General features: G+C 33.0%; 1 protein-coding gene across 1 annotated transcript; it reads left to right on the top strand.

The window, feature by feature from the left end:
* On the top strand, nt 603-5154 carry LOC18612268 (choline-phosphate cytidylyltransferase 2). The gene is made up of 8 exons (XM_007048984.2): nt 603-948; nt 1246-1359; nt 1857-1952; nt 2178-2220; nt 2308-2463; nt 2539-2619; nt 4304-4402; nt 4518-5154. Exons 1-8 carry the CDS (start codon nt 812-814, stop codon nt 4749-4751), a joined length of 960 nt encoding a protein of 319 aa, XP_007049046.1. The 5' UTR covers nt 603-811; the 3' UTR covers nt 4752-5154.

Genomic DNA, 23739 nt, shown 5'->3' on the forward strand with positions numbered 1-23739 from the left:
GTTATTATTGATATGAAGTGATTTTTAAGTAATTTCAACAATTGAATTAGTGTCGCCTAATTCATGATACCGGGATCAATAATTGACTATATCTAATATGAAACATAATAACAAATAAAATCTCACATCTATACTTGAGAAAGATTTATGCTTTCTCTATCTTGGTTGTGCATTATTAATTGTTCAAAATTAATGTGTCATTCAAAATTTTTTTTTATTTTTTAAAGATAAGGGTAATTTCGAAAAAATTTATAATCAATAAAAATCAAAATTTAACTTAAATTTTTTTTAAACTATATACAAAATCAAAATAGGATACAATATACGAGAGGAATTAATATAAAATAACTATCCAAAATTTAAATTGATGCCATGTACTTGAGTTTGAGTTGTTTTGAATATTTAAATTTAGTTAGTATATTTTAGTCAATGTAAAGTTTGCTAGTGTCTTTTTTTTTCCCCTTATATCCTCCTATTAATTTTTACCTATAACTTTATGTTTACGATTATTTAAATTAATCTCCCTGGAGGTTAGTAATTTTTTGTGGAAGAAGGGGGCGGGTAGGCATTTTTTGAAGCGTGTGAGATAAGAAACATAACAACATAATGGTAAAAGAAAAGGGGAAAAAAGAAAGGTCGTACAAAAATAGGGGCGGAAGAAGCGCATATTCGAAGGCATAGACGCCCCTGACGGCTTTTGAAGGCCCTTCCTTTGCCTCGAGGGAAACTAGTAATCCAAATTCCAAATTATAATGAGACTGAAGAAATTATAAAACTGTAAAAATTTTCTCTAAATTCCGAAACCTCCAACATGAACAACGACTCCTCTGCTACTAGCAACGCCAACGACAATCTCGATCCCGATCGCCCTGTCCGTGTCTACGCTGATGGGATCTACGATCTCTTCCACTTCGGCCACGCTCGCTCCCTCGAACAAGCCAAGAAATCGTTCGTTTTTCCTCTCCTCCTCCCTCCCTCTCTGTTTAATCTTTGTTTTGATCTGCATACTTTTCTGGGTATTCGTGGTCATTAATGGGTTTCTTTCAAAATTCTAGTGTGTGGGTTAATTTTTTTGATCTGTTTATTATTTTTTTTTAAATATGTGAATTTGATTTCATGTGTGGGATATATGTTTATTTGTATTAGAAAGAAGTTTTAGTGATGTTGCTTACACAAAACTGCTTGCTTGTTTGTTTTTTGAACTTTTTTTGATTATGTATATGATTGAATTTTGTGAAATTTTAGGTTTCCCAATACGTATTTACTGGTTGGATGTTGCAATGATGAAATCACACACAAGTTCAAGGGCAAAACTGTTATGAACGAAGCAGAGCGTTATGAATCCCTTCGCCACTGCAAGTATTACTTCTTTCTATTACTCTCAACCTATTCAAGTTATTGCATTGAAAATCATTAAATGAAAGAAATTTGCCCTGGATGCTCATTTGAGGTACAGTTTGGTTGTTGCTTTTGCTTTCTAAAAGGGAAAAGCAAAAATATGTGTTTGGATGCAAAAGAAAATAGTGAATTTGAGGATTTAAGAATTAAAATTTTATATGTGCTTATTTACAGAATAATTATGTCAGAATTGATGTTATGTATTTTGTTCATTTTAAATAAATTGTGATTTTCCTTTAGCTACTTTTTAGGAAGTAAAATGCATATAGTAAACAGCAAGTAACAAAAGCTGTAACCAGTGGAACCTTAATTACAAATTTACTTGAATTTTTTTTTCTTTGGAGGAAAGCGGTGGTCACATCTTTATATGAGATCTTTCATTTTTAATTTATAAATTTGAGTGAATTAAATATATTTCAAGAGCTTCATTCAAGGCCTTTGTTGATCATTTCTTACAGGTGGGTTGATGAAGTTATTCCTGATGCACCGTGGGTGATTAATCAAGAATTTCTTGATAAACACAAAATTGACTATGTGGCTCATGATTCGCTTCCGTAAGGATAGACACTTCTTGCTTTGAGACTCATTTATTCATGGTGAATGCTGCATTGTTAAGAAAGATAAATATATAAATAGAACACTAGTACTATATATTGTTTTGCTTCCCGTATTTCTTTCTACTTCTTGCTCCTTGAAAACTTATACTTCTGATGAATATATAAATATCTGGCATTCAGCTATTTATTTAATCTTCATACTTTGCCATAAACATTTTGCAGCTATGCCGATGCCAGCGGAGCTGGGAAAGACGTATATGAGTTTGTAAGTTTATGGAGACTGTTCTTTGCGCTTATTACATTTGGTGTGTTTTTTAACTTTGTATTATATTAAGCAAGCTTTTGTTCCCAGGTTAAAGCTGCTGGGAAGTTCAAGGAAACAAAACGAACTGAAGGGATCTCTACATCAGATATTATAATGAGAATTGTTAAAGATTATAATCTGTATGTGATGCGTAACTTGGACCGTGGTTATTCAAGGAAGGAGCTTGGAGTTAGCTATGTGAAGGCATGATCTCTGTCTTGAATGTCATGTTTTGATTTAATACAGCTTCTTTGTTGATATTCCTGTTAATGTCATCAGGAGAAGAGATTGAGAGTAAACATGAGACTGAAGAAACTACAAGAAAAAGTAAAGGAACACCAAGAAAAAGTGGGAGAAAAGGTATATTCTCTCTCTTGCCATGACTATCTAGTTTAATGACCTTTCCCTGCCATGCTTTCATCTCTGAATACTTTATGATTGAAATCTAGTACCTTATTGGAAGATAAGGTGCATATCTTTTAGCTTCATAAGGTGATGAACGTATTCAATGTTCTTTTTGTCTCAGTGTTTCTGGATATTGTTTCTTGTCATGATACTTTTAGCGTATATTAACATGAATTTTCTCTAAATTTTGCCTTATTTATGTGGAGCATGTGCATAATTAGTATGGTGACTCGAAGTTATAAATTTTTCTTAGAGAAATAACCTAAGGAGTAGCATTATTGGCTTGGCCAAGTGTTTTCAACTTGTTATTGATGTTATGGATTCGTGGTATATGCTTGTGTGATGAAAGTCTGAATGAATTTATTCAAGTGGAACTTTTGCGGAGCTGTATCTAGGAAAGTTTCCTTCAACTCAAATTGACAATAATTAATTGAAGGGTTATGAGTTTTATTCAGCTTAAATCGGAGCTGTAGATTAAGATCATATTGTCCTTAGTTTCTTGTTCTCCTTGTCATTTAGTATGTAGATTGACTTTATCCATGGCTAATTACTCTAATCTTGACTTCCTTTACACTTTTTTCTAGCTTTCTGCAATTTTATTAATGTTGTATTGTGCAGACTCCTTGCATGTTTATGTTTACTTGAAGAGCCTTGTGACCCTTTACTAAAATCTATATGTCATATACCCATCCCCTTCCGCCTTGTTGTCACCATACCCCAGTCCCTCCCCAACTCGTCTACCCATAATTTTCCCTCAACCTTACCCTGCTTCCAAAATTTAATAAATAAATAAATAACCCCTTGGGTAGGTTAGTGCAATGCTTGGCAGTGTTGAAAATTTAAAAGCTGGACTGTCTCATGATTCATTTTTGGGCAATTCTACATGATATTTGTGCTTCTGTTGCATATGGCTGCAACTTCATGCTGGCTACAAAAATTAAATTTAGGTGACTAGAACATAGCTATAAGATCCAAAATATAAGGAGATCAAGTGCCTTTCGACGTTGTATGACAAATGAATTACAGAGGGTTAGAGTCTGTAGTTTAAATCTGATTTTTTCACTTTCATTTCTTCATCAGATTTGGTCTAAATTTAAATCCTTGTAGTTTATCTGCCAATATGCCTTTGGTTTATGGATAGGAGAGGATTACCTTGTATTCAAGCCAATGGGCTTTTATATGTACCTAAAATAATTAAGTAAAAACATACCATCTGAACAAAGAATTTGGATTTTGATGTCCAACTCCAAATTCTTCCTCCATCCTCTAGATCTTTTCCCTAGAAAGGATTATTAAAATTTTGGAATATGATAAACATTTCTATAACAAAATTGTATTGCAGTAGTATGGGTTTTTATGAGTAATCAGAAGCAGATGGGCTCCATCCAATCGGATTCATCTTTTAGGTTTTGTATCTCCTTGTGCTTCAGTTTGTTATCTATATATATATATTTGTGTGTGTGTGTGTGCATGTACACGTATACTACCTACACATGAAGGTAGCTTGGTACTATTTGCCCTGGATCTGGAACGATTTTTTGGATTACTTTGTTGTTAATCTACATCCCCTTTTTCTGTTATTCCTAACCTTATCACAAACTTAATGTAATCCACTCATCTTACCTAACAATTCTTACAGATTCAAACTGTTGCCATGCATCGCAATGAGTGGGTGGAAAATGCTGACCGCTGGGTTGCTGGATTTCTTGAGATGTTCGAGGAAGGTTGCCACAAAATGGTGAGCAAATCTAATAATCTTTGCATGTAGTAAGTACAATTACATGCGTAGAATAGCCATGAATTTAATTGATGATTATTTCATCCTGACTTTGAGAATTTTGGGTGATTGTCAGGGCACTGCAATCAGAGATCGAATCCAGGAGCGGTTGAGGGGGCAGCAATCAGGGAATTTCAAGTATCTGATGCAAAATGGCAAGGGTGATGAAGATGATGAAGATGAAGAATATTATTATGACGATGATGATTACGATGATGATGAGGAGGAATATTATGATGATGAAGATTATTATGATGAGAAACATGAGAAAAATGAGAAAGAAAAGAAAGCTGAGAAAGAAAAGAAATAAACTTGTGTCTCCAAGCTTGCAGGTTCTGGTTTACTAGTTATGGGGTTCCGTAAAGTGCTACATTTTAGCTGTGGAATGTGTGATATGTTGATGCTATAGCTAAATCGAGCCAGGCTTTGAGTAGAAAGCTTTTTCTTTTGTAATTTGATCATCCATGTCTCTGTGTTAGCTAGAATCTTGTCCTCCATTTATACCTGAAAATGCTGTCCTGTTGGTGGTTTTGTTACTAAAATTTTCTCCATGGAGCTTCACTGTTATCTTATAAGTTGGTAAGATTCAAGGGCTTGTGCAACTTTTCAACTCACGTGTAGGATATGTAAGTTTTTCTATACATCTAGAACTGAGTTATATACAGAGATGTTTTACTTTATCGAGAGGCTAGCATCATTATATCTTTCTTTTCTGTTATTGTCTAATTTTCGTAGTTTGTATGTGTACTGGCTGAAGGTTCTTTAATGTATTTAGATGATGCTTTAAAATTCAGTTTCCGGATATTGGCTGAAGAATCAACCATGGCATTTGCTGCTCTAAGAAATATGTGGTCTTTGTTAACATTTGACCTTATAAGACGTGGGATTTGGTGTGTAACTTGAAGGTCTGAGTTGTTATGTTTTGTCCAAGTGGTTGGTACGCACTAATTGGTGGTGTTTGGTTCCTACTTTTAAGTATGAACTTTTGAACCAGTCCAATGAGATTTTACTGTCTAGCTGCTCTGTGTTTAGCAAGCTTGATGACATTGGTGTGGGGTTGGGTTAATCCAGGTTTGATAACGACTCCTGCTAAGGACAGTGTTTCTTTTGGGGCATAAACCCATAATTTTACTAAGGGTGGGCCAATCTAGGTTTGAACGATAACTAGATCTATATTTGAGAATGTTAACTTTGCCATAAAAGTTTGATAGAAAAATCTAAGAAGCAGATGATAAATTACACATTGAAAGATACTATCAAAGCTTACATGTCTCAAATATTGAAGCCTATAACAACTCTCAAGCAGTACTGACTTTTTCAAAGATTTCTCGAAGGAAATTATAAGAAAATTAAACTAATGAAGATAGTAATTCAATAGAAGATTTGTGAGCATGGTCCGAATGGACGGTTTTAAAGTTGAGATTGTAAAGTACAGATAGAAAATTAGTCATGTTTTAATAGGATTGTCTCTAAGAATAAGAATAATTCTACACTCGATGTTGACCCTATTGTCGTATAATTTTTTTTCAAAAGATAATAATTAAAATAAATAAAATTTTTATTATTGCAAATGCAAATTACAACTAAATAATACACCAAATTCATAAATACTATAAACAAATGTGCACATCCACGTTATAATAATTTATTCATTTATTTATTGTTAATTACTTTTCTTACTTTGAAAGTCTTAATGATTTATTTAGTATTGTTGGTAGCTATTTTATTTATTTTTTATTGGATATAAATGTTTTAAATAATTTTTTAGTTTTATTATCAAGATCTGTATAAAAACCACCATTAATGGTTCAAGTTTTACGATTTGCAAATATTTAATTTATATCTATAGAGTGTTAGTTTATAATCGATTCAAAACTCTATTCTACATGTCTGGTCCTTAAGTCTAAGTTAGGTAAGTCTTTAGAATTATAAATTATCCTAAAAAATATTGGTCTTAAAATATTTAGAATATCAATCATCTGGTAAGTTACATAATCATATTCACTTTGATTCAAATCTATAGGTTTACAAGTGACCTTGGATTGTTGCTCACGCATAAGACCGATATTGATTAAAGTTTCATTTTATTGATATTTTGTAATTTGTAATTTGGCTTTTTTTTTTTCTAACAAAATATGAATAAAACAAAAACAAAAACTAAAAAATAAATAAAAACCAAAAAACAACTTAAAAAAACAAAATTTAATATCTTATGTTACATTTCGCTTCATATTTCAATCCACAGTTCCACAACATTTATATTCATGTATAGGATTTATCGTGGTCCTAGACAGAGCCACCAATGGAAAGGGCAGGAATATCATTAAAAGTCCTTGGGACTTTATCTAAACTTGCCATGTTTCCCACTCTATATGGATGTCTGCTTCTAGTACTAGGTTTTATCCGCTAGCTATTATGCACTGCACGAAAGGAAAGGAAAAAAACGAAAGGTCATGGAGCAAAGTCAAGTGGACCCCAGGGAATTATTCGAGTGATGACAATTGAAGCCACCATAACATAAGGTTATACATGACTGAAGTAGCTGTGAAAGTGGAAGTAGACGACGAGAACAAAAAGTGTAGTGCGTGGACACTTGGTCAATGTGATCTACTTTCAATCTTATCTCTACATTGATCCCACTGATCTTGCATTCATCCATGGCCTCAAAAGTTCGTCGTTGGGTTAATGAAAAGTGCAAAACAAAAGGGTTCCAATGACCATGGCACCATCCTAACTCGTGCGCTTTATTAGTTTGTGTCGAGGTTAGTTTTGGAACCTCGTAAGTCTCACTTAGAAGGTGGAAGTATTGGAAGATGGGCAAGAAAGCTTGACCAGGAATAGGTGGGAGAGAAACTATATTTATCCTTTTTGATGTTGCGTTAGAGGTTGCAAAATGTGATTTCTTCTTATATAATAGTATTTTAAGTTACTCTACTTTATATATATATATATATATAAAGAACCATACAATAAGTAAAGAATTTCAGTTACTTAGATTTGGCTTCCTACTGTCAAGTTCAAATATTTGAATAGGTGACTTAAGCAGTTATGAGCTTAATGGAGTTTTTGTTCAATATATTTATATATGCTATATTTTAATCAATTTCAGCCTAAATTTATTTAGTTAATCAAGTTGACATAGTTGAATTCTCGAGTTTATGGATTTGCCTTTGACTTTGAATATGACTCCCAAGTCGTACGCATATAAAGCTATACAACCTCTATCTACATTGTCTTTGTCACAATTTCTCTTTGCAATATAAATTAAAATTGAACATAATAAACATTTCGTCAATTAAAAATTGTCTTTACTGATTTATTTAAGGTATAATTAAATATTTTTCTATGAGTTGACTAACACACTTTAAAACAAAACTCAGGGGGCCATCTGCATGCTGAGCTTGCGCCCACGTGTTTGGATGCCATAATTATTAGTATTTATTCTTTATTTATCTTTTTAAAAGAGATTGATAAGCTTCTAAAATGAAAAGTTTGTGCTCCAAAGCTTTTCAGACCTTTACTACATATGAATAATTTTGTTCCAATAAATTTTTCTCTCAATAAAATTGATTGAATATATTAAGATTTTTAACACTTTTTATAGAAAATCTTCAATTAAGTGGTTTTGTATAGTGAATTATCAAACGTATTGAAAAATTAAATCATTGAAAATCTTATAAGAACATACCTTTAATTTTTTTCTTTTAATAATAATTAAATCAATGTTGTTTTTCATATATATACTGTAACATCTCCCACTTTGATAATTGTTGTTTATGATTTGTATTATGATACTTGATGAGCTGAGAATTTGTATGTGAATATATGTGTTTAAGGATTCTTGAATGATGAAATGATATATTTTCGATGTGATTAAGACTTTGAACTATATGTTGATATGTTTCGGGTTTGAGTATTGGTTGATTTGGTACATGCTTGCTGCATTTTGATGTTTGGTAAAGTGGATATGAGTTGGGAGGTTTAGAGATAAAGTTGGAAGGCTGAAAATGTTAGAGTTTGGGGGTTTAGAGATAAAGTTGGAAGGCTGAAAATGTTAGAATTTGAGGTTCTGGATGTTATCTATTGGTTGATTTATCAAATTTATTGATAGATAGCAACTTGAGAGTAATTAGAGGCATTTGATGTCAAATATATCGATAAATATCAACTCAAGAGAAATTTCAAGCATTCTGGATGCTATTTATAGATGATTTACAAAATCTATCAATAAATATAAAGTAGAAGGCATTTTGGGTGTAATCTGTGTGCTATTTATCGATAAATGAGCCTATCTATCGATAGATGGAAAGAAAAAATTGTTAGAAATCAAGGCAATCTATCAATTGATGCACCTATCTTTCGATGGATGCATGTAATAGTGCAAAAATAAAAGCACTTTGAGCATTTCGCCCATTTAAAAAGTTTGGAGAATGGAAGGAGGCTCGTGGTCTGCCATTGAAATCCCAAGTTCCCCATTGATTTCGTATCACATTTGGAGTATTTTGAAGCTTGAAAATTCGTACTTGAGCTAAGATTTAGCTTCCTAACACTTGAACTATACTTTAATCGATTCAAAAATAAAATTTGGTTATGGTTTTAGCTCAAATGATTTTCCATTGGAGTTGCTGGAATATTGGTGTTTTCAAAGGTTTGAATTAACCACAAAGGTAAGATTCTAACTACCTTAGATCTTGGAACCTAGAGGAAAATGTGATTTAAGAGTTGGTAGTTAGACTTAGAATTTAGTTAAGTTGTGAAATGTTGGAAATACATTGAAGCTAAGAGTTTAGCCTTTGTATTCTCTTTAGGGGAAGTTTAAAGCTCCAAGAATTGTTGTTGAGCTGGAATCCAACTAGAATTGAAGGTTATAAGCTATTGGTGAGTTGTAGTGTGGATAATTTTCAAGGGAGTGGGACATTTATTTAAAGACTAAGGTTTGATGTATGAATATACACACGTACATTACTATGGCCTATGTTATAGCTATATGTTGCCAAGATGAACCTTACCTAAGCCAGTGGTTAATTGCGAGTTGTGTTTACAGCTAGATGAGTAATGAAAGTTGATTTCATTAGAAGGGTTCTTGAATGTCTATTTGTTTCGAATGAGCCACCTAGAGGTGATTGCGCTTGAATATAGTTGTATGTCGAGACTATGTTTGCTGCCTCGTTTATTGGTTTGCACAAGCTAATTATTTGATGCTCTTGTATCGCGAATATATGTGAATGTTATTGCCTATGTGTATTTAATGCTACTTGTGAAGTATGTACCTTGAACCGTGAAAGTTTATCAAATTATGTTCAATAGTTATGCATAGAAGATGCCAAATGATCATGAAAATGATTATGCACATGTGATGGCAACACAAATGCTAACATTGACTAGTTCTGTCTGATGAATGTTTTTTGGACGATGATATGGTCTAGTTAAAAGGTATCACAGTCCTATGGTCTAGTTTACCATCGGTGGCCCCAGCCACGGACTTGTCTTGTTTTCTCAAGAAGACCTTTTTCTTGTGACCATATAGTTACAGCTCTTGACTTTCGAAAGCTACGGATAAGCATGCACCACATTGGTACACTTAGATAAGTCTTAATGAATGTGGTGAGTATGTGATATATTTGAATTACACCTAATGGAGGGTAAGTCGTTAAATTAGTATTTACGCACTTTAATGAGCCTTGATGGAATACTTTGCATATGCGTCTTATAATTGCATATCTTATATTATTTTGATTTAAATGATTTACCTCTATTATGCTTGTTTGATTTCTGCCCACTCACTAAGTTATTAGAGATTCACCTCGATGTTTGTTGCCATGTGCAGATAAGTAGCTTGTGGGGGTTCTATGTGGGAAGCGAGTGGTTAGTGTTTATTAGATAGATCGACACTTTTGGCATCTGGTAAGAAATCTTGATCTGCAAGTCCACTTTGCTAGTTTTCGTATAAATGTTAGTTTTTTTTTTTAATTGGGGAAAAGAGGATTTGAACCTTACTCTATAGGTAGGGGAATCATGTACCAACCAATGAGCTAAATGCTCGGGTGTAGTATAGATGTTAGTTGTTCTAGTTAATGGCATTGTGTTGCCACTATGATGTATAAACTATGATTTATTTTGTATGGGCTTGGACTCTCTATGTTTACCAGCATATGGCTTTTGTAGATAGTACATGGATGTACTCTTGATGGATTAAAGGGCAGCTTGTGAATGTTATGTTGAACTTATGATATAAAATGTATTTTTTGGTTTGCGAGCTATGGAAATGTCTATTGGTTTGCCCGACCTATGTGAGGCTTACTCAGGACTCGCAAGCCTTGTTTGTGGGACTCGTGTTCCAGTCATGACCCTTGGATTGGGTCATGACATATATTGTTGAAAGTATAAGGAAAAGACTCAATTAATTAAAACATTGACTTTTGATAATGTAAGCTAAATATGCTATTTAAATATAAAAATAAAGTAATAGTGTTGAATACATCAATTGATTTCTTCACTTGAATAATTTGCGAGTGAAGATAACAAGTTTATTTTTTGGATAAAATACTCCCACCCCCTAGCTTTTAGGCATAATTTCGTACAGGTCCATTAGTATTAGAAATGGATAGTTCACCTTAAAAAATTATCTTTCATTAGACAAAGAAATCCTACCATCAGTCTTGCCGTTGGCCTTCGTTTATTCGATAAAATCTATAACAATTTTGCCCATTTTTCAGTGTTTTTGCTAAAACTAAGAAGTCTTTCAAACCAAAAGCTAAAACAGTAAACTTTTTGTTGAAATGTTATAGATTTCTTACTGATTTTTGGCACACCATAAAAGAAGAACTGATGAAACTAATAAAGGAAAAAGATTATTTCAAGAACCATAAAGGATAAGCTAAAAATCCAGATTTTTTAGTGAAATGCTCAAGATTTTTTGCTAATTTTTGGCACTTCACAAAAGAAGAAATGAGGAAAGTAATGGAGGAAAATGAGTAAGAATTAGAGATGGATTCTGCCCTTCAAGCTTTTGTTGTTTGCAATCTTGTTGGAGAATTTTCATTTCAAAAACCATGGATGGATGTTATGGAGGAGTTAGTGGGTATGGTAGCTTAAAAAAAATAGAAACTCCAAATCATCTCTTACTCTTCTGTAACATCCATCTGTGGTTCTTGAATTGGTTCTCTTGAATTGATTCAAAGTAATTCAAAGTAGGGGTGAAGCTTGGGAAGAGATGAAAAGAAAATGAAGGTTGAAGGGAAAAGAAAATGAAAGTTAAAGGGCTTTTCGAATGGTGTTTGATAAAATGCCCCAAAGAGATGAGATGGGAAGAAAAAATAAAAAAAGTCTAAGGCTTTTAAATGTCATTTTGTTTGATAAAAGTTGTTGGAAGTTATTGAAATATTGAATGCAAAAGTTGTTGTAAGTTGTTGAAATATTGAATGGATATAAAGATAGCCAAGCATATCAATAGCTTGAGTTTTTTGTCTTGCCAATTCACTTGAATTAATCATAATAGACTTGAACATAACAAATGTTATAAGAGTTAATGAAAAAGGCTTTTTTTTTGTGAACAAGTAGTCTAATATTTGCATTGATTTACAATATATGTCTTGTACAATAATTGCATTAGGTCCCTTGTGCATATGAGGAGCATTATTTCCCCTAAACCTTTGTGCACATGAGGACCACAAGCTTTACAAAATAAAGCTTACAAAAAAATCTGGACCATTGCTAATGGGTCCAATATCAAAGTCAAGAATCTTTTCTTAATTTCCAAGTAATGGTAGACAAAAAAAGATAAAAAGTTACAAAGCATCTATTCTTAACTTACCTTCCCTCTATCCATCCAAACACCACAAAAAAAACCTTAGAACCTTATACATATTAACATTCACATATCAACAACTTGAGAGACAATTGTTTGTGTCCTTCACGCACCATCAAAATCCATTACCGAGCCAAAGGCAGTAGGGGTAACAAGGGCATTAGATATAGGAAATTGAGACCTCCTTGCACCACCATGGCAGGGACAGATTTAGCACCACCACAAGCACCGCAATCGAGACCTGAAGTAGCAACATCAGGTTTTCTTTGCACATCGATAGGTTCTCTTGAGGTTTTTAATGCAGTAACTTTTAATGAAGACCTGTAGCTGCTCTTGATGAAAACCCAACAGTTATTGATGAAGACTTAGGGAAGGTATTTTTCTATAATTTAAAACATAAGGAATGTATTAGATGCATTAAATTACACATGTAATGTAAAATACTAATTGCAAAATTAATGTAGATTACTTTTCTATTAAGTTGCACGGGAACCCTAAGATAGGTCTTTCTATTATGACCTAGTGAAGAGCATAAGGTGCACTTAACAATGCTACTCCTAGCATTGCAATGTCCAGTTGGCCCTTCCCTAGGTTCTCTTCTTTTGTTTTTTTTGGGCCTATTAGGCATACGGTGCAGTAATGGAAGCTCCATTGGATCTACTTGCCCTTTGAACTTAGCTATGGCACTGTCAGGTATGGGGTAAATGTACTCATTGTATGCTAGCATGAACTTTTCCTTAGAATAGCAGTTGTCACAATATTGCTTTAAATCACCCCTGATGTGACCTATGTGAGCTATTGCATGGTTGCAAAGAATTCCTAAAATGTAGCCAAACACAACTTAGTAAACCTTGAAATATGCAACCAATCAATGTATACATGAAAGACACCTTTACCTGAAATATTCCAAACACCACATGGACATGTTACCTTACTCACCCCCTAGTTGACAACATATGTCTTGCCACCTTGAAACACATTAAACTCAGAATTAGAGGCAAGCACAACCATATAAAACTTGCCACAGTACTTGGTAGAAACTAACTTTTTATTAATTTTTGGTGTTACTTGCCCTTCCCATGTGCAAACCTTCTCATATCGATCAAAAAACCTCTTCATTAATTTGACTCTAAGTTCTTTAAACAAAACCAAAATTGGTTTACTCCTCACAAGCCAAATCTAGTGGTTGAAACTCTAGGTCATGTTATTGGTCACATGGTCACTCTTCACACTTAAGTCAAAGGTATGCCTTGCCTATAGTGTGAGTGGTTTTTCCATCGACTAGTTGTATGCCTCTACATTTTCAACTTTAAGTTCATCATGGCTTAATTCCAATCCCACTAGTTGTATGCTTTTACAACTTTCTAGAAGTTCACCTTCATGTCCAACCCTAAAAACCTTTGCCTAAAATTACTATAAAGGTGCCAACATAACTTCTTTGAGTGGCATGGGACATTATCTCTATAATTATATCATCTAGGCCTTGCCATATAAAAATAAGTAACAGTGAATCAGTAATTGAAATTAACTAATTACATGTAAAATAGTAGGTGTTTAAGGTTTACCTTTTTCCCATTACTCATCACTACCGATGGTTTGTTAAAGTCCTCAATGGCAGTATTAACCAAGTTCAAAAACCAAGACCATGGGTCACATTCTTCAGTTCGACCACAACAACAATAATAGGAAATAGACCACAATTCCCATCAATGGCAATAACAGATAGCTAGGCCCTTCCATCTGGCCCTTTAAAGTGGCAGCCATCAACTCTAATGAAAGGCCTAAAACTTTTGTTCAAGCCTTTCTTAAAGGGTAAAGGACAGGAAAAACCTTTTGAAAGTTGGGTACATGCTCAATTCAAACCTCTTTAATTGCATGATGGCTATTCTCCCAAGATTTGTATCCCTTACCATCTAGGCATACAAGTGCATGTAAGAATATGACCTACCATGAGTCTTTTTAAACTCTTCTTGGGGCCCTTTTCTTTGCCTTATACAGTTTCTTAGAATGAGCACTCACTCCATACCTCTCTTGTAATTCATGCTGCATCAAATTGTATGACATAATTGGGTCAGACTGCAATTGAGCAGCAAGCTTGTTAGCAATCCAATCACTCGTAACTGCAAGATTATTGTTACTGATCCTAATGCAAGAGTGTTCATTCCCTACGTTCTTGATTTTAAAGATTTTCCTATCCAAACATACATTTGCTTGAACCATCAACTCACAACCATTTCCTTTGCAAAAAGCCTTGAACCTAGTTTTCTCTTTTTTTTTTGGCTCTATACAACTCTATTCCTTCCTGGATCATATAATCAGCCATCACCTTTCGTAAAGTGCTGTACACTTGTAAACAACATATTTTCTGCTAATATAATCTTCCCATTCTCATTAAGAGCATAAGGTATGCTCTTAAAGGATCTATCTATTGCTTGACCCAGATTGTTAGATTCATCATTATCTTGATTCCCTTCCTCTACATCAATGCCAATATAAAAAAAAAACATCATTCTCTGCATCTTTTTCAACCTTAACATTCTTTACATCACTATCTTGGTTGCTTTGAGATTCTTCACTTTCTATCCCATGCATCTAGTTTACATCTTCACTGGTTACATCATCTCTATCAACTGAATCACTACTGTCCTTATCAATACTTTCTTCATCAGTAATACCAATACTAACATAAGGTACTTCACCACCCTTGCCCTTACCAATTATATCTTTATCTCTAACCTTAAATCCTCTACCTCTACTTGAACCTAAACCACCTCTACTTGAAATTCTCTCTACTTCAACTCTGCCTTCACTATCTCTAACTGAAGTAGAGTCATCAAGCATAGTACAACTAGACTCACCAATCCTACTTCTACTAGCACCTAAACCAACATTCACATGTCTAGCAGAGGCACATGCATTAGCATTTTTTGAAGCAAAAAACTTACCAGATCCCATTGTTTGTAATGAAATAGTAGGAATCAGGTCCAAGTATATATGAATTTCGTTGGTCTCTTTATAGACTTTAAACAGTTTCAACACATCATTATCACTTTTCAAATCCATGACCTTATTTGATTTAGGGTGTGTTGTAGTAATGGAGACACCAATTCCAACTCAAGCATTGGAATCGTTCACCAACGCTTCAAAAACATCATTTGTCAACTCTATGCAGGAATATTTGTTTGGATCGACATCTCCAATGGTCATCACCTCTTTCTCATGGTGCACCACCAAGTCATATAGCATTTTTGCCATGTATAGACTTGGAAAACCCAATTAGAATAGGTTAGTCTCTAAAATATTGAACAATAACCTTGAACCTAAACGAAAACCCCAAACCCCAACCAAATTAAAACATATTTTGAAAACCCTAAATTCAAATTTGAAAATCAAAATTTTTCAGAAACCTAAACCCTATTCCCTAATTTATTAATATAAGATAGGGTCTTAAAATTGGGGATTTAAGGATAGTGTTTGGATTCGGGCCAATTTAAGGCTTTAAGATTCTGGGTTTGGGTTACAGCCCAACCCTTAACCCAAACCCATTCCCAAACCTTTACCACATCAACAACAAACAAAAAACCTTAAACGACAAAACCCATTCTTGCACATGAATACCATATCAGCAAAAAAACAACCTTAAACAACAAAATCGATTCTTGCACATGAAGATCTAATCTTTCATTCTCTCGATTTGGGTTAAGGCTTAAAAGGTTCTAAACAAAGGTTTGATTTTGGGTTATTTTGCTGTAAGATGGAAGTTGTTAATTAGAGTATAAGGCTAAAAGAAATTCTAATTGATCAGTGATGTAGTGATTGATGAGAGAACCAGAGGAGAGAAATGGAGAACGAGGAGAGAAAAAAGAGTATAATGATTAGCAAACATTAACATGTGATTAGGATTTATTTTTACGTGGGTAATTTCGACATTTCACACTTCCCCTTAATGGTTTAGACTTTTGGGGCAAACTGCCTATTTCAAATATTAATGGATTCGCATGGAAATATGCCTAAAAGTTAAGGGGTGGGGGTATTTTATCTTTATTATTATTTTTTGGGTTCATGTGCATGTAAGGGAAAGGGAAAAGGTATGCTTAGTCCCTAGCAGAATGATGCGATATTAGTAGGCAGAAGATTCTTTAGAGGAATGCAAAGCTCCTTTTTGCATAGTTTGAAATAATATGGACAACTTCCGACAAACATGAAACAAGCATAGATTTGATTAGTTTGAGTTCTAAATAAACTTGACAAATGATTCTTTTTCTGGGAGATTATTGATTAACCCATGTATAGTGTTTTGTTTGAACAAACCCAAAGTTGGAAAAAAAATTTCTTTATCATTGGGAAAGTAAATATTGTAATCATTAATTATAATAATAAAGGTAAAAAAAGAAATGAAAATTGATTGGCTATTTTCTTGGTATATATTGTATAGTATGAATGTTGAAGAGAAATAATAATTAAGAAGGCACAAATTTCCTTTGTTCTGTAAGGAAACAAAGAGATAGATGGCTTAGAGAAATATCATATTTGGTATTTAATTTGCATATTAGGGTCTAACCTTTTTTTGGCTTAAAAACTATTACGAAACTTTGATGAAAAATAATAACTTTTAAAATTAAGTTAAAGTTATTTGGTAAATTTATTATTGTAAACTCTTTTTCATAGATAAACTGTTTGGTAAAATAACCTATATAAGCTATAATTTTGGTTAAAATTACCATAAAAGGTATTTAATAAATAACTTTCTATCAATCATGAATTCCTTTGTTCACAATGGAAAAAAGTTAATTTTATTTTTTTATCTATTTAAAATAAATTTTGGGTTTGCTTTCTCTTAATCTTTGTAAAAATAAAAAAATCCTAGATTTCGCTATTTTGTTGCTAGTCTTCTGCATTTTTTTCTTCTGTAGCTTGACTCTCAGTTGTTAATCTAGTGTTTTTCTTCTTTTTTTCTTTTTTAAGTTCTCCGAAAGGTTGTTTTTATAGGCTTTGAAGTTAGACCAAGTTGGGTGAAGAAAGAAGTCAATTTCAGTTGGAATTTCCTCATCAAACTATGTAAGTCGCAGTTTTGCCAAATTAATTAACAGAAATCGAAATTGCTCTAGGACTACTATAGTATGTCAAATTTGACAAGATTTTTGACCATTATACAAGCTAAACTGGATGAAGTGGTAAACACAAAAGTTGTATATCTTTCTCTTAGATTTCCAATGGTTTAAGAATCGCTTCATTTGAAACTCTGTAGAGAAAGTTATGGCCAAAATACCGAAAGATATACATTAGAAGTCTGCACCTCAAAATTACTCTCCTTTTTCCATTAAAATTCTTCTTTCAAACACCTACCAAAGCACAAATAAATCAATAACAACCTATCTTAATCATATTAATACCAAATTAACCATAAAATTAACAAAAATTAGATTGACTCACCTAAAATAACTAATTTAAAATAATTAAATAAAACCTACTAATTTTTATACATTACTACAAAAATCTAGCAAAATTATTATCAAAATTAAGCTCAAATAACTCTATATCATAGAGTTATCACACCCCCAAACTTAAGTTTTGCTAGTCCTCGAGCAAAATGTAGAAAAGAACCTAACTTACGAAAATCAAATTCAGTTAATGAAAAATAAATATAATTACTACTACTACTACTACTACTACTACTACTACTACTACTACTATTACTACTACTACTACTACTAGAGATAAAGTGCACCAACTCAATGATTCTTTATAATTTCCTCAAAAGTATGTCTATCAATCATTAACCTCAGGAAAAATAAAAGTCTCATTCAGATTCATGTTTCAATTTTAATGCAAGCACATTCTCGAATGGATTTTCGTGTGTGTGTGAAATCTTTTACCAAGAATATCATGATATCCGGATGAGTTTATATCAATACAAATTTCAAATTAGTACTAGATTTTCATAAGTTTACTTTTCATCTCACTCTCCACTAACATAGACCAATACAAAGCTAGGGATCAATAGGATTTTATAAGCTTGTAATGTATGGCTATGGTCAAGGTATGATAAAGGATATCAATGTGGCTCAAATCATCTTAAGCACATAATTATTTCAGGTCCTATATATAAAGCTCTATTTTCCTTCTCCTAGTACACCTTTTCTTCCATATTTGAACTTTTCTTTCATCCAACACTTTTTTTTTCACAATTTCACACCCCCAAATTTATTTTCTTTGTATTGTAGTTAGTGGGATTATTTTTCATATTTTGAACTTTTTTCCTTCTTTTTTTTTTCACATCAACGTCACATTTCCACCATTTTCAACATTTAACTCAATTTATATTTCCTAAAACAATATACATGCTTAGAAGTGAGGGTTGCAAAATTAAAAATTTAATTTTAAGGCTAAGCTCAATTATTATGTAGTTAAACAAAGAAAAGGGAAATTGGGCTCAAAAGGGGTATACTAGGGATAAACATTTAACAAGGTTGGCTCTTTAGGCTCAAACGGTCCAAAGATTGCCTAGATCATCTCCCTAACTAAGTATTGCCTAGGATTTCGCCTCGAGAGAAAATCAAGTAAATTCTAGAACTCATGACATGATATAAAATTCTCATCAATATAAACCTTCTCTAAATATTCATAATAATTGAAAGTAAAAGATATAGTGCTCAAAATTGTGGACATCACATCCTAACAATGATACTTAACCAAAAATTTAGCATGAATCTAAACAAAAACCTTATTCACCACAAGTTAAGAATTTAAGACAAGTAGTTATCATCATTGGATAAAAAAAATCATAGAAAAAATTAGCACAACTTTACTCTCGATTCCTAAAATTTAACAAAAATAAAATTTTTTTACCAACTATTCCTAAATTATTTATAAATCTAGATAAACATGCACATAAAATTAAATTTAAAACTTCACAAAATATTCACCATCAGAAAAATAAATTCACCTCCTCAAACTTAAACTAAACATTGTCCTCAATGTTAAAAAAAAATAAAAGAAAGGTAAAGAATACTCCCCGATGATTGAATGAATTTTTGAGAAGCTCTAATCCTCCTCTTTATTGTTATCATCTTCATTGCCACTTGGAGGAATTTTTTTTATTGCAAAAAAAAAATAATTAATTATTATAGAGAAATAAATAATAAAAATAACTAAAAAGAAAATAAATAAAGAGTTTTTGTTGGGTAATGGGTAAATGGGTATATGGGTTAGTGGGTAAGTGGGTAAATGGGTAGTCCAAATAAATAAAAAAAAGGATTTGGGTTAGGTTAGTGGGCTGCCCAATGTTGGCAACTTAATTAAGGGTAATGGGTAGTGGGCTAGTACAAATGTGGGGGGAATTGGGTTGCCCAATTGAGGGTGGTGGTAATTGGCAGCCCACTTCAGGGGGGGATGGCCTACCCCATAAAAGGCCTTTTTTTTTTTTAAAGAGTGAGTCGCGGCTCCAAGCCTGGTGAGCCGTGGCTCATGTTCTTGGAAGCTCGCCAAGCCGCAGCTTGCCACTTTTTTTTTTTGAAATTTGGTTTTTTGAATTTTTTTTTGAATTTTTTTGAATTTAAATTTTTTTAGGAATTTGCACAAAATAAAAAAAAGTGTTAATAATTTAATAATTAAATAAATAAAGATACAAAATAAAAGAAAGTAAGTTAGAGTGCTTGGATTGCCTCTCAATAAACGCTTCTTTATAGTCACTAGCTTGACTTTGGTTGAGATTTAAGTTTACATGGAAAAAGCTTGAGGTATGAAAGTAGTCTTTTCCTAAGATGAGATTGTAGTGCCTTTAACTCAAGATTTGGTGCTTGCTCAACCCAAGATGGTGGAATAGGCTGATTTTTACCCGACTTCTCAAATTGAGTTCTTTTTGAATAATGCGCTATTACTATAACCTACTTATGTAAATTATCAACTGTATCCAGAAAAAGTATGGAAGGCACATATGGCTTGACTTGTGGTGATGTAGATATTTCCTCTACTTAATTTCTTCATCCTGAACTTGATTGTTGGAAGTACTTCCTTGATCTACTTTATCTCCATAATCTTGAAGTCTATTATTGATGGCATTAGCTAGTTGACCCATTTGTATCTCAAGATTTCAGATTGATTCTGCCTAACTTTGAATGATGGCATTAGTCTTTGTCATGAAGGCATCTGTATTTGTCATGAATTGTATGAACATATCCTCCGTTGAAGGCTTTTTCTCTAGCATAGAAGCTCTTACTTGTGACTGAAAATCATTATGGAAAATAGGCTGTGATGAATATATAGGACCATGATCATTACTCCATGAAAAATTTTCGTGATTCCATCTTGAATTGTAATTGTTAGAGTATGACTTATTTTGTTGCCCATCGAAGCTTCCATCAAATTGCATTGATTCGTAATAAGCTGGACAACAATCACTTGAATGCCTATCTCCACAAAACTCGCATGTAACAAAAGGATTTTGAAAAGCATTATCACCCTGAGTGTTAATTTTCTGAGACAAAACATCTACTTGGGTGGCTAAAACACTAATTGCATCCAATGCATAATCACTAGCAACCCTCTTAGGCACAAATTCTTTAGATGGCCACAGATAGTTCATCACCTCAATCAAAAGTATCTGAAAATAAAAAGAAAAGTTTGAAGTAAAATTAGGAATGCTTGGTATTAATATTAACAAGAAAGTATTAAAAATCAATTCCCCGACAATAGTGCCAAAAACTTGTTGTTGAATTTTCTACTCATGCAAGTGTACATATCGCAAAGTTAATATAGATCTGAGTAGAGTGTCGATCCCATAGAAAATTGAATTAATCCTTACAGTTAACTACTAAAATTAACACACCTTAATTTTATCTAAACAATTAAAATTAAAAAGGAAAATTTAAATTAATAAACTAAAAACTAAAACTAATATATCAGCGAATTTTACTTTATTAAATATAAATGACTACCAGACCTAAGATTATGATATCCCTAAACACTTTATCTGATTAATGTCTCTCTCTCTTAACTTAATTTAATAGATCAAGTTGCTAACCTAGAGTCCTAAATTATTTATAAGTCTCTGTCGAGTTTCTTATAAAAATATATCTCTCAATTAATTTACTATATGTCTATACAAATTAAATTAAAGAAAGATTAATTAAGTTTGTGCTCTAATCCTGACTACGTATGGCTTATAAGCGTATGTCTACCCTATGTGCAAATCAAACCACCTAATCAACTAAATGTATTCGATTATACGCTATTTTATTCAAGGTCTACCTAAATCTCTTTTGTAAAGGTTTAACTTAAGTTTTCGCTATTTTATTCAAGGTCTACCTAAATCTCCTTTTTAAAGGTTTAACTTAAGTTTTCAATTTAATCTAATTGATGATCAAACAATTAGAAGCATTAAGAAAAGAATAAAATAAACAACTTAAATCCATAAAACATAAGTAAAAGAGAGATAAATAATTCAGACTATATATTGAGTTCAATCATAATCTTAAATTAAAAATTTAGTTCCTCATTAAGTTATTCATCATCATTGAATAAAATATAAACATTAAAACAAAACCAAGAAAATAAGAGAATAAAAGAAATATAGAAAAACTCAAGAATTGTATTCTTGATCTTCAAATCTCGCTGAATTCTGTAAATTCTTCTTAGCTTCAATGACTTTGTAGCTTAACTCTCACAGTTAATCTAGTGTTTTTCTTCTTCTCTTCTCTTTTAAGTCCTCCGAAAGGTTGTTTTTATAGGCTTTGAAGTTAGGCCAAGTTGGGTGAAGAAAGAAGTCAATTTCAGATGGGATTTACTCATCAAACTATGTAAGTCGTAGTTTTGCCAAATTAATTAACAGAAATTACAATTGCTCTAGGACTACAGCAGTGTGTCAACTTTGACAAGATTTTTGACTATCCTACAGGCCAAACGGGGTAAATTGATAAACATAAAAGTTGTATATCTTACTCTTAGCTTTCTAATGGTTGAAGAATCGCTTCACTTGAAGCTTTGTAGAGAAAGTTATGATCAAAATACCGAAACATATACATTGAAAGTCTGCACCTCGAAATTGCTCTCCTTTTTCCATTAAAATTCTTCTTTGAAACACCTAAAAAAGCACAAATAAATCAATAACAACCTATCTTAGTCATATTAACATCAAATTAACCAAAATTAAATTGACTCACATAAAATAACTAATTTAAAATAATTAAATAAAATGTACTAATTTCTATGCATTTCTACCAAAACCTAGTCAAATTATTATCAAAATTAAGCTAAAATAACTCTATATCATAGAGTTATTAGTACCCTATCATGAACATACAGTAGCTGACACTATCATTCTGTCGATGCACTTTAGCTTTTGGCAAATGAATTTTCAATGGCATTGGCGTCAAATCCCGTGTCTTCCGGCGTGTTTTATTGAAATAACTGGCTTGGTGGTAGATGATTGGCATCATTGTCATAAGGGGTGTCATCTGAGCCGTACGAACTCCGTTATTCTTAGCATCCGAAGTTCTTGCGGAGTCCACCACCTTGATCGTCCACCTCACCAAGTCGATCTTCACAACGACCCAATGCTTACCCACATTGCAAGGCGCAACGATGAAATCGACATCTTCCCATTTTTTGCCGTATGTCGGCCTCTCACCCTCCATGTACCCTTGTAACTCATCTGAAATTTCCATAGTGGCCTAGGCATCTTCAGTTGGAAATGCTGTGTGCAACATATGGATGGTGTCCTGTGAACATGTATACATTAACTTACACTTAATGCAATCAAAAACTGAGTATTTACAGAATTGAAAAATTTTCAAATCAACTTACGAAGAATATCGTGTTAACTACACATGCACAGGTATTGTATAACTTCGACTTCGGCCTTGTCATCCGCTTACAAAGTACGTTAAGGCATTCGTCTATTTGTTCACTTGTCATTTCCTCTTTGGGATCCTCTAATTTTGTGAAAAAATCAACCCCTTGATCCCCTAAGATCTTGACGTTATGCCTGCGTATGTAACAAAATGAATTTCATAAGCCTTGGTGGATTAATGTTTCACTAAAAAACAATATTTGCAATGTTATTTATGAGCTTACCTCACACACTCGTCTTTCTTAAAAGCTTCGTACGCTTCAACCGTTGTGCTCTTTACATCTTGATGGCTCAATGAGGGGTCGACGTACGGGCTTATCTTGTATTTGCTCGCCATTTTTAGCAGTGCCCGCTTAGTTGGGTTTGAAATTTGTGCTGCACGATGATGCACATCAGATGACTTTAGTGACGACAACCGTGACCCGCGAGCTTCAGGAGTGCTCTGAGGAAGATGGTCCCCTATTGCTACTAGCTTGACTAATGCATCGGCTTGAGGAAGATGCTTTCCTTTAGCCATGACTGAGTGAAAGTCCCCTTCCCCTTTCGCAGATGCATTGATAATTGAATCGACCTCAAGAACAGGGTCTCCTTTAGCATCATCTGATTAAAGGGTCACATCTCCTGCCATAGCATCATCCGGAT

Source organism: Theobroma cacao, chromosome 1, assembly GCF_000208745.1.
Source record: "Theobroma cacao cultivar B97-61/B2 chromosome 1, Criollo_cocoa_genome_V2, whole genome shotgun sequence".
Classification (NCBI taxonomy): domain Eukaryota; kingdom Viridiplantae; phylum Streptophyta; class Magnoliopsida; order Malvales; family Malvaceae; genus Theobroma; species Theobroma cacao.

Excerpts from the sequence above, each read along its gene's own strand:
- LOC18612268 (XM_007048984.2), top strand. The coding sequence starts at position 812 with ATGAACAACGACTCCTCTGCTACTAGCAACGCCAACGACAATCTCGAT. Across the intron at positions 2,620-4,303 it reads AAGAAAAAGTGGGAGAAAAG|ATTCAAACTGTTGCCATGCA; the intron begins GTATATTCTCTC and ends CAATTCTTACAG. Across the intron at positions 4,403-4,517 it reads AGGAAGGTTGCCACAAAATG|GGCACTGCAATCAGAGATCG; the intron begins GTGAGCAAATCT and ends GGTGATTGTCAG.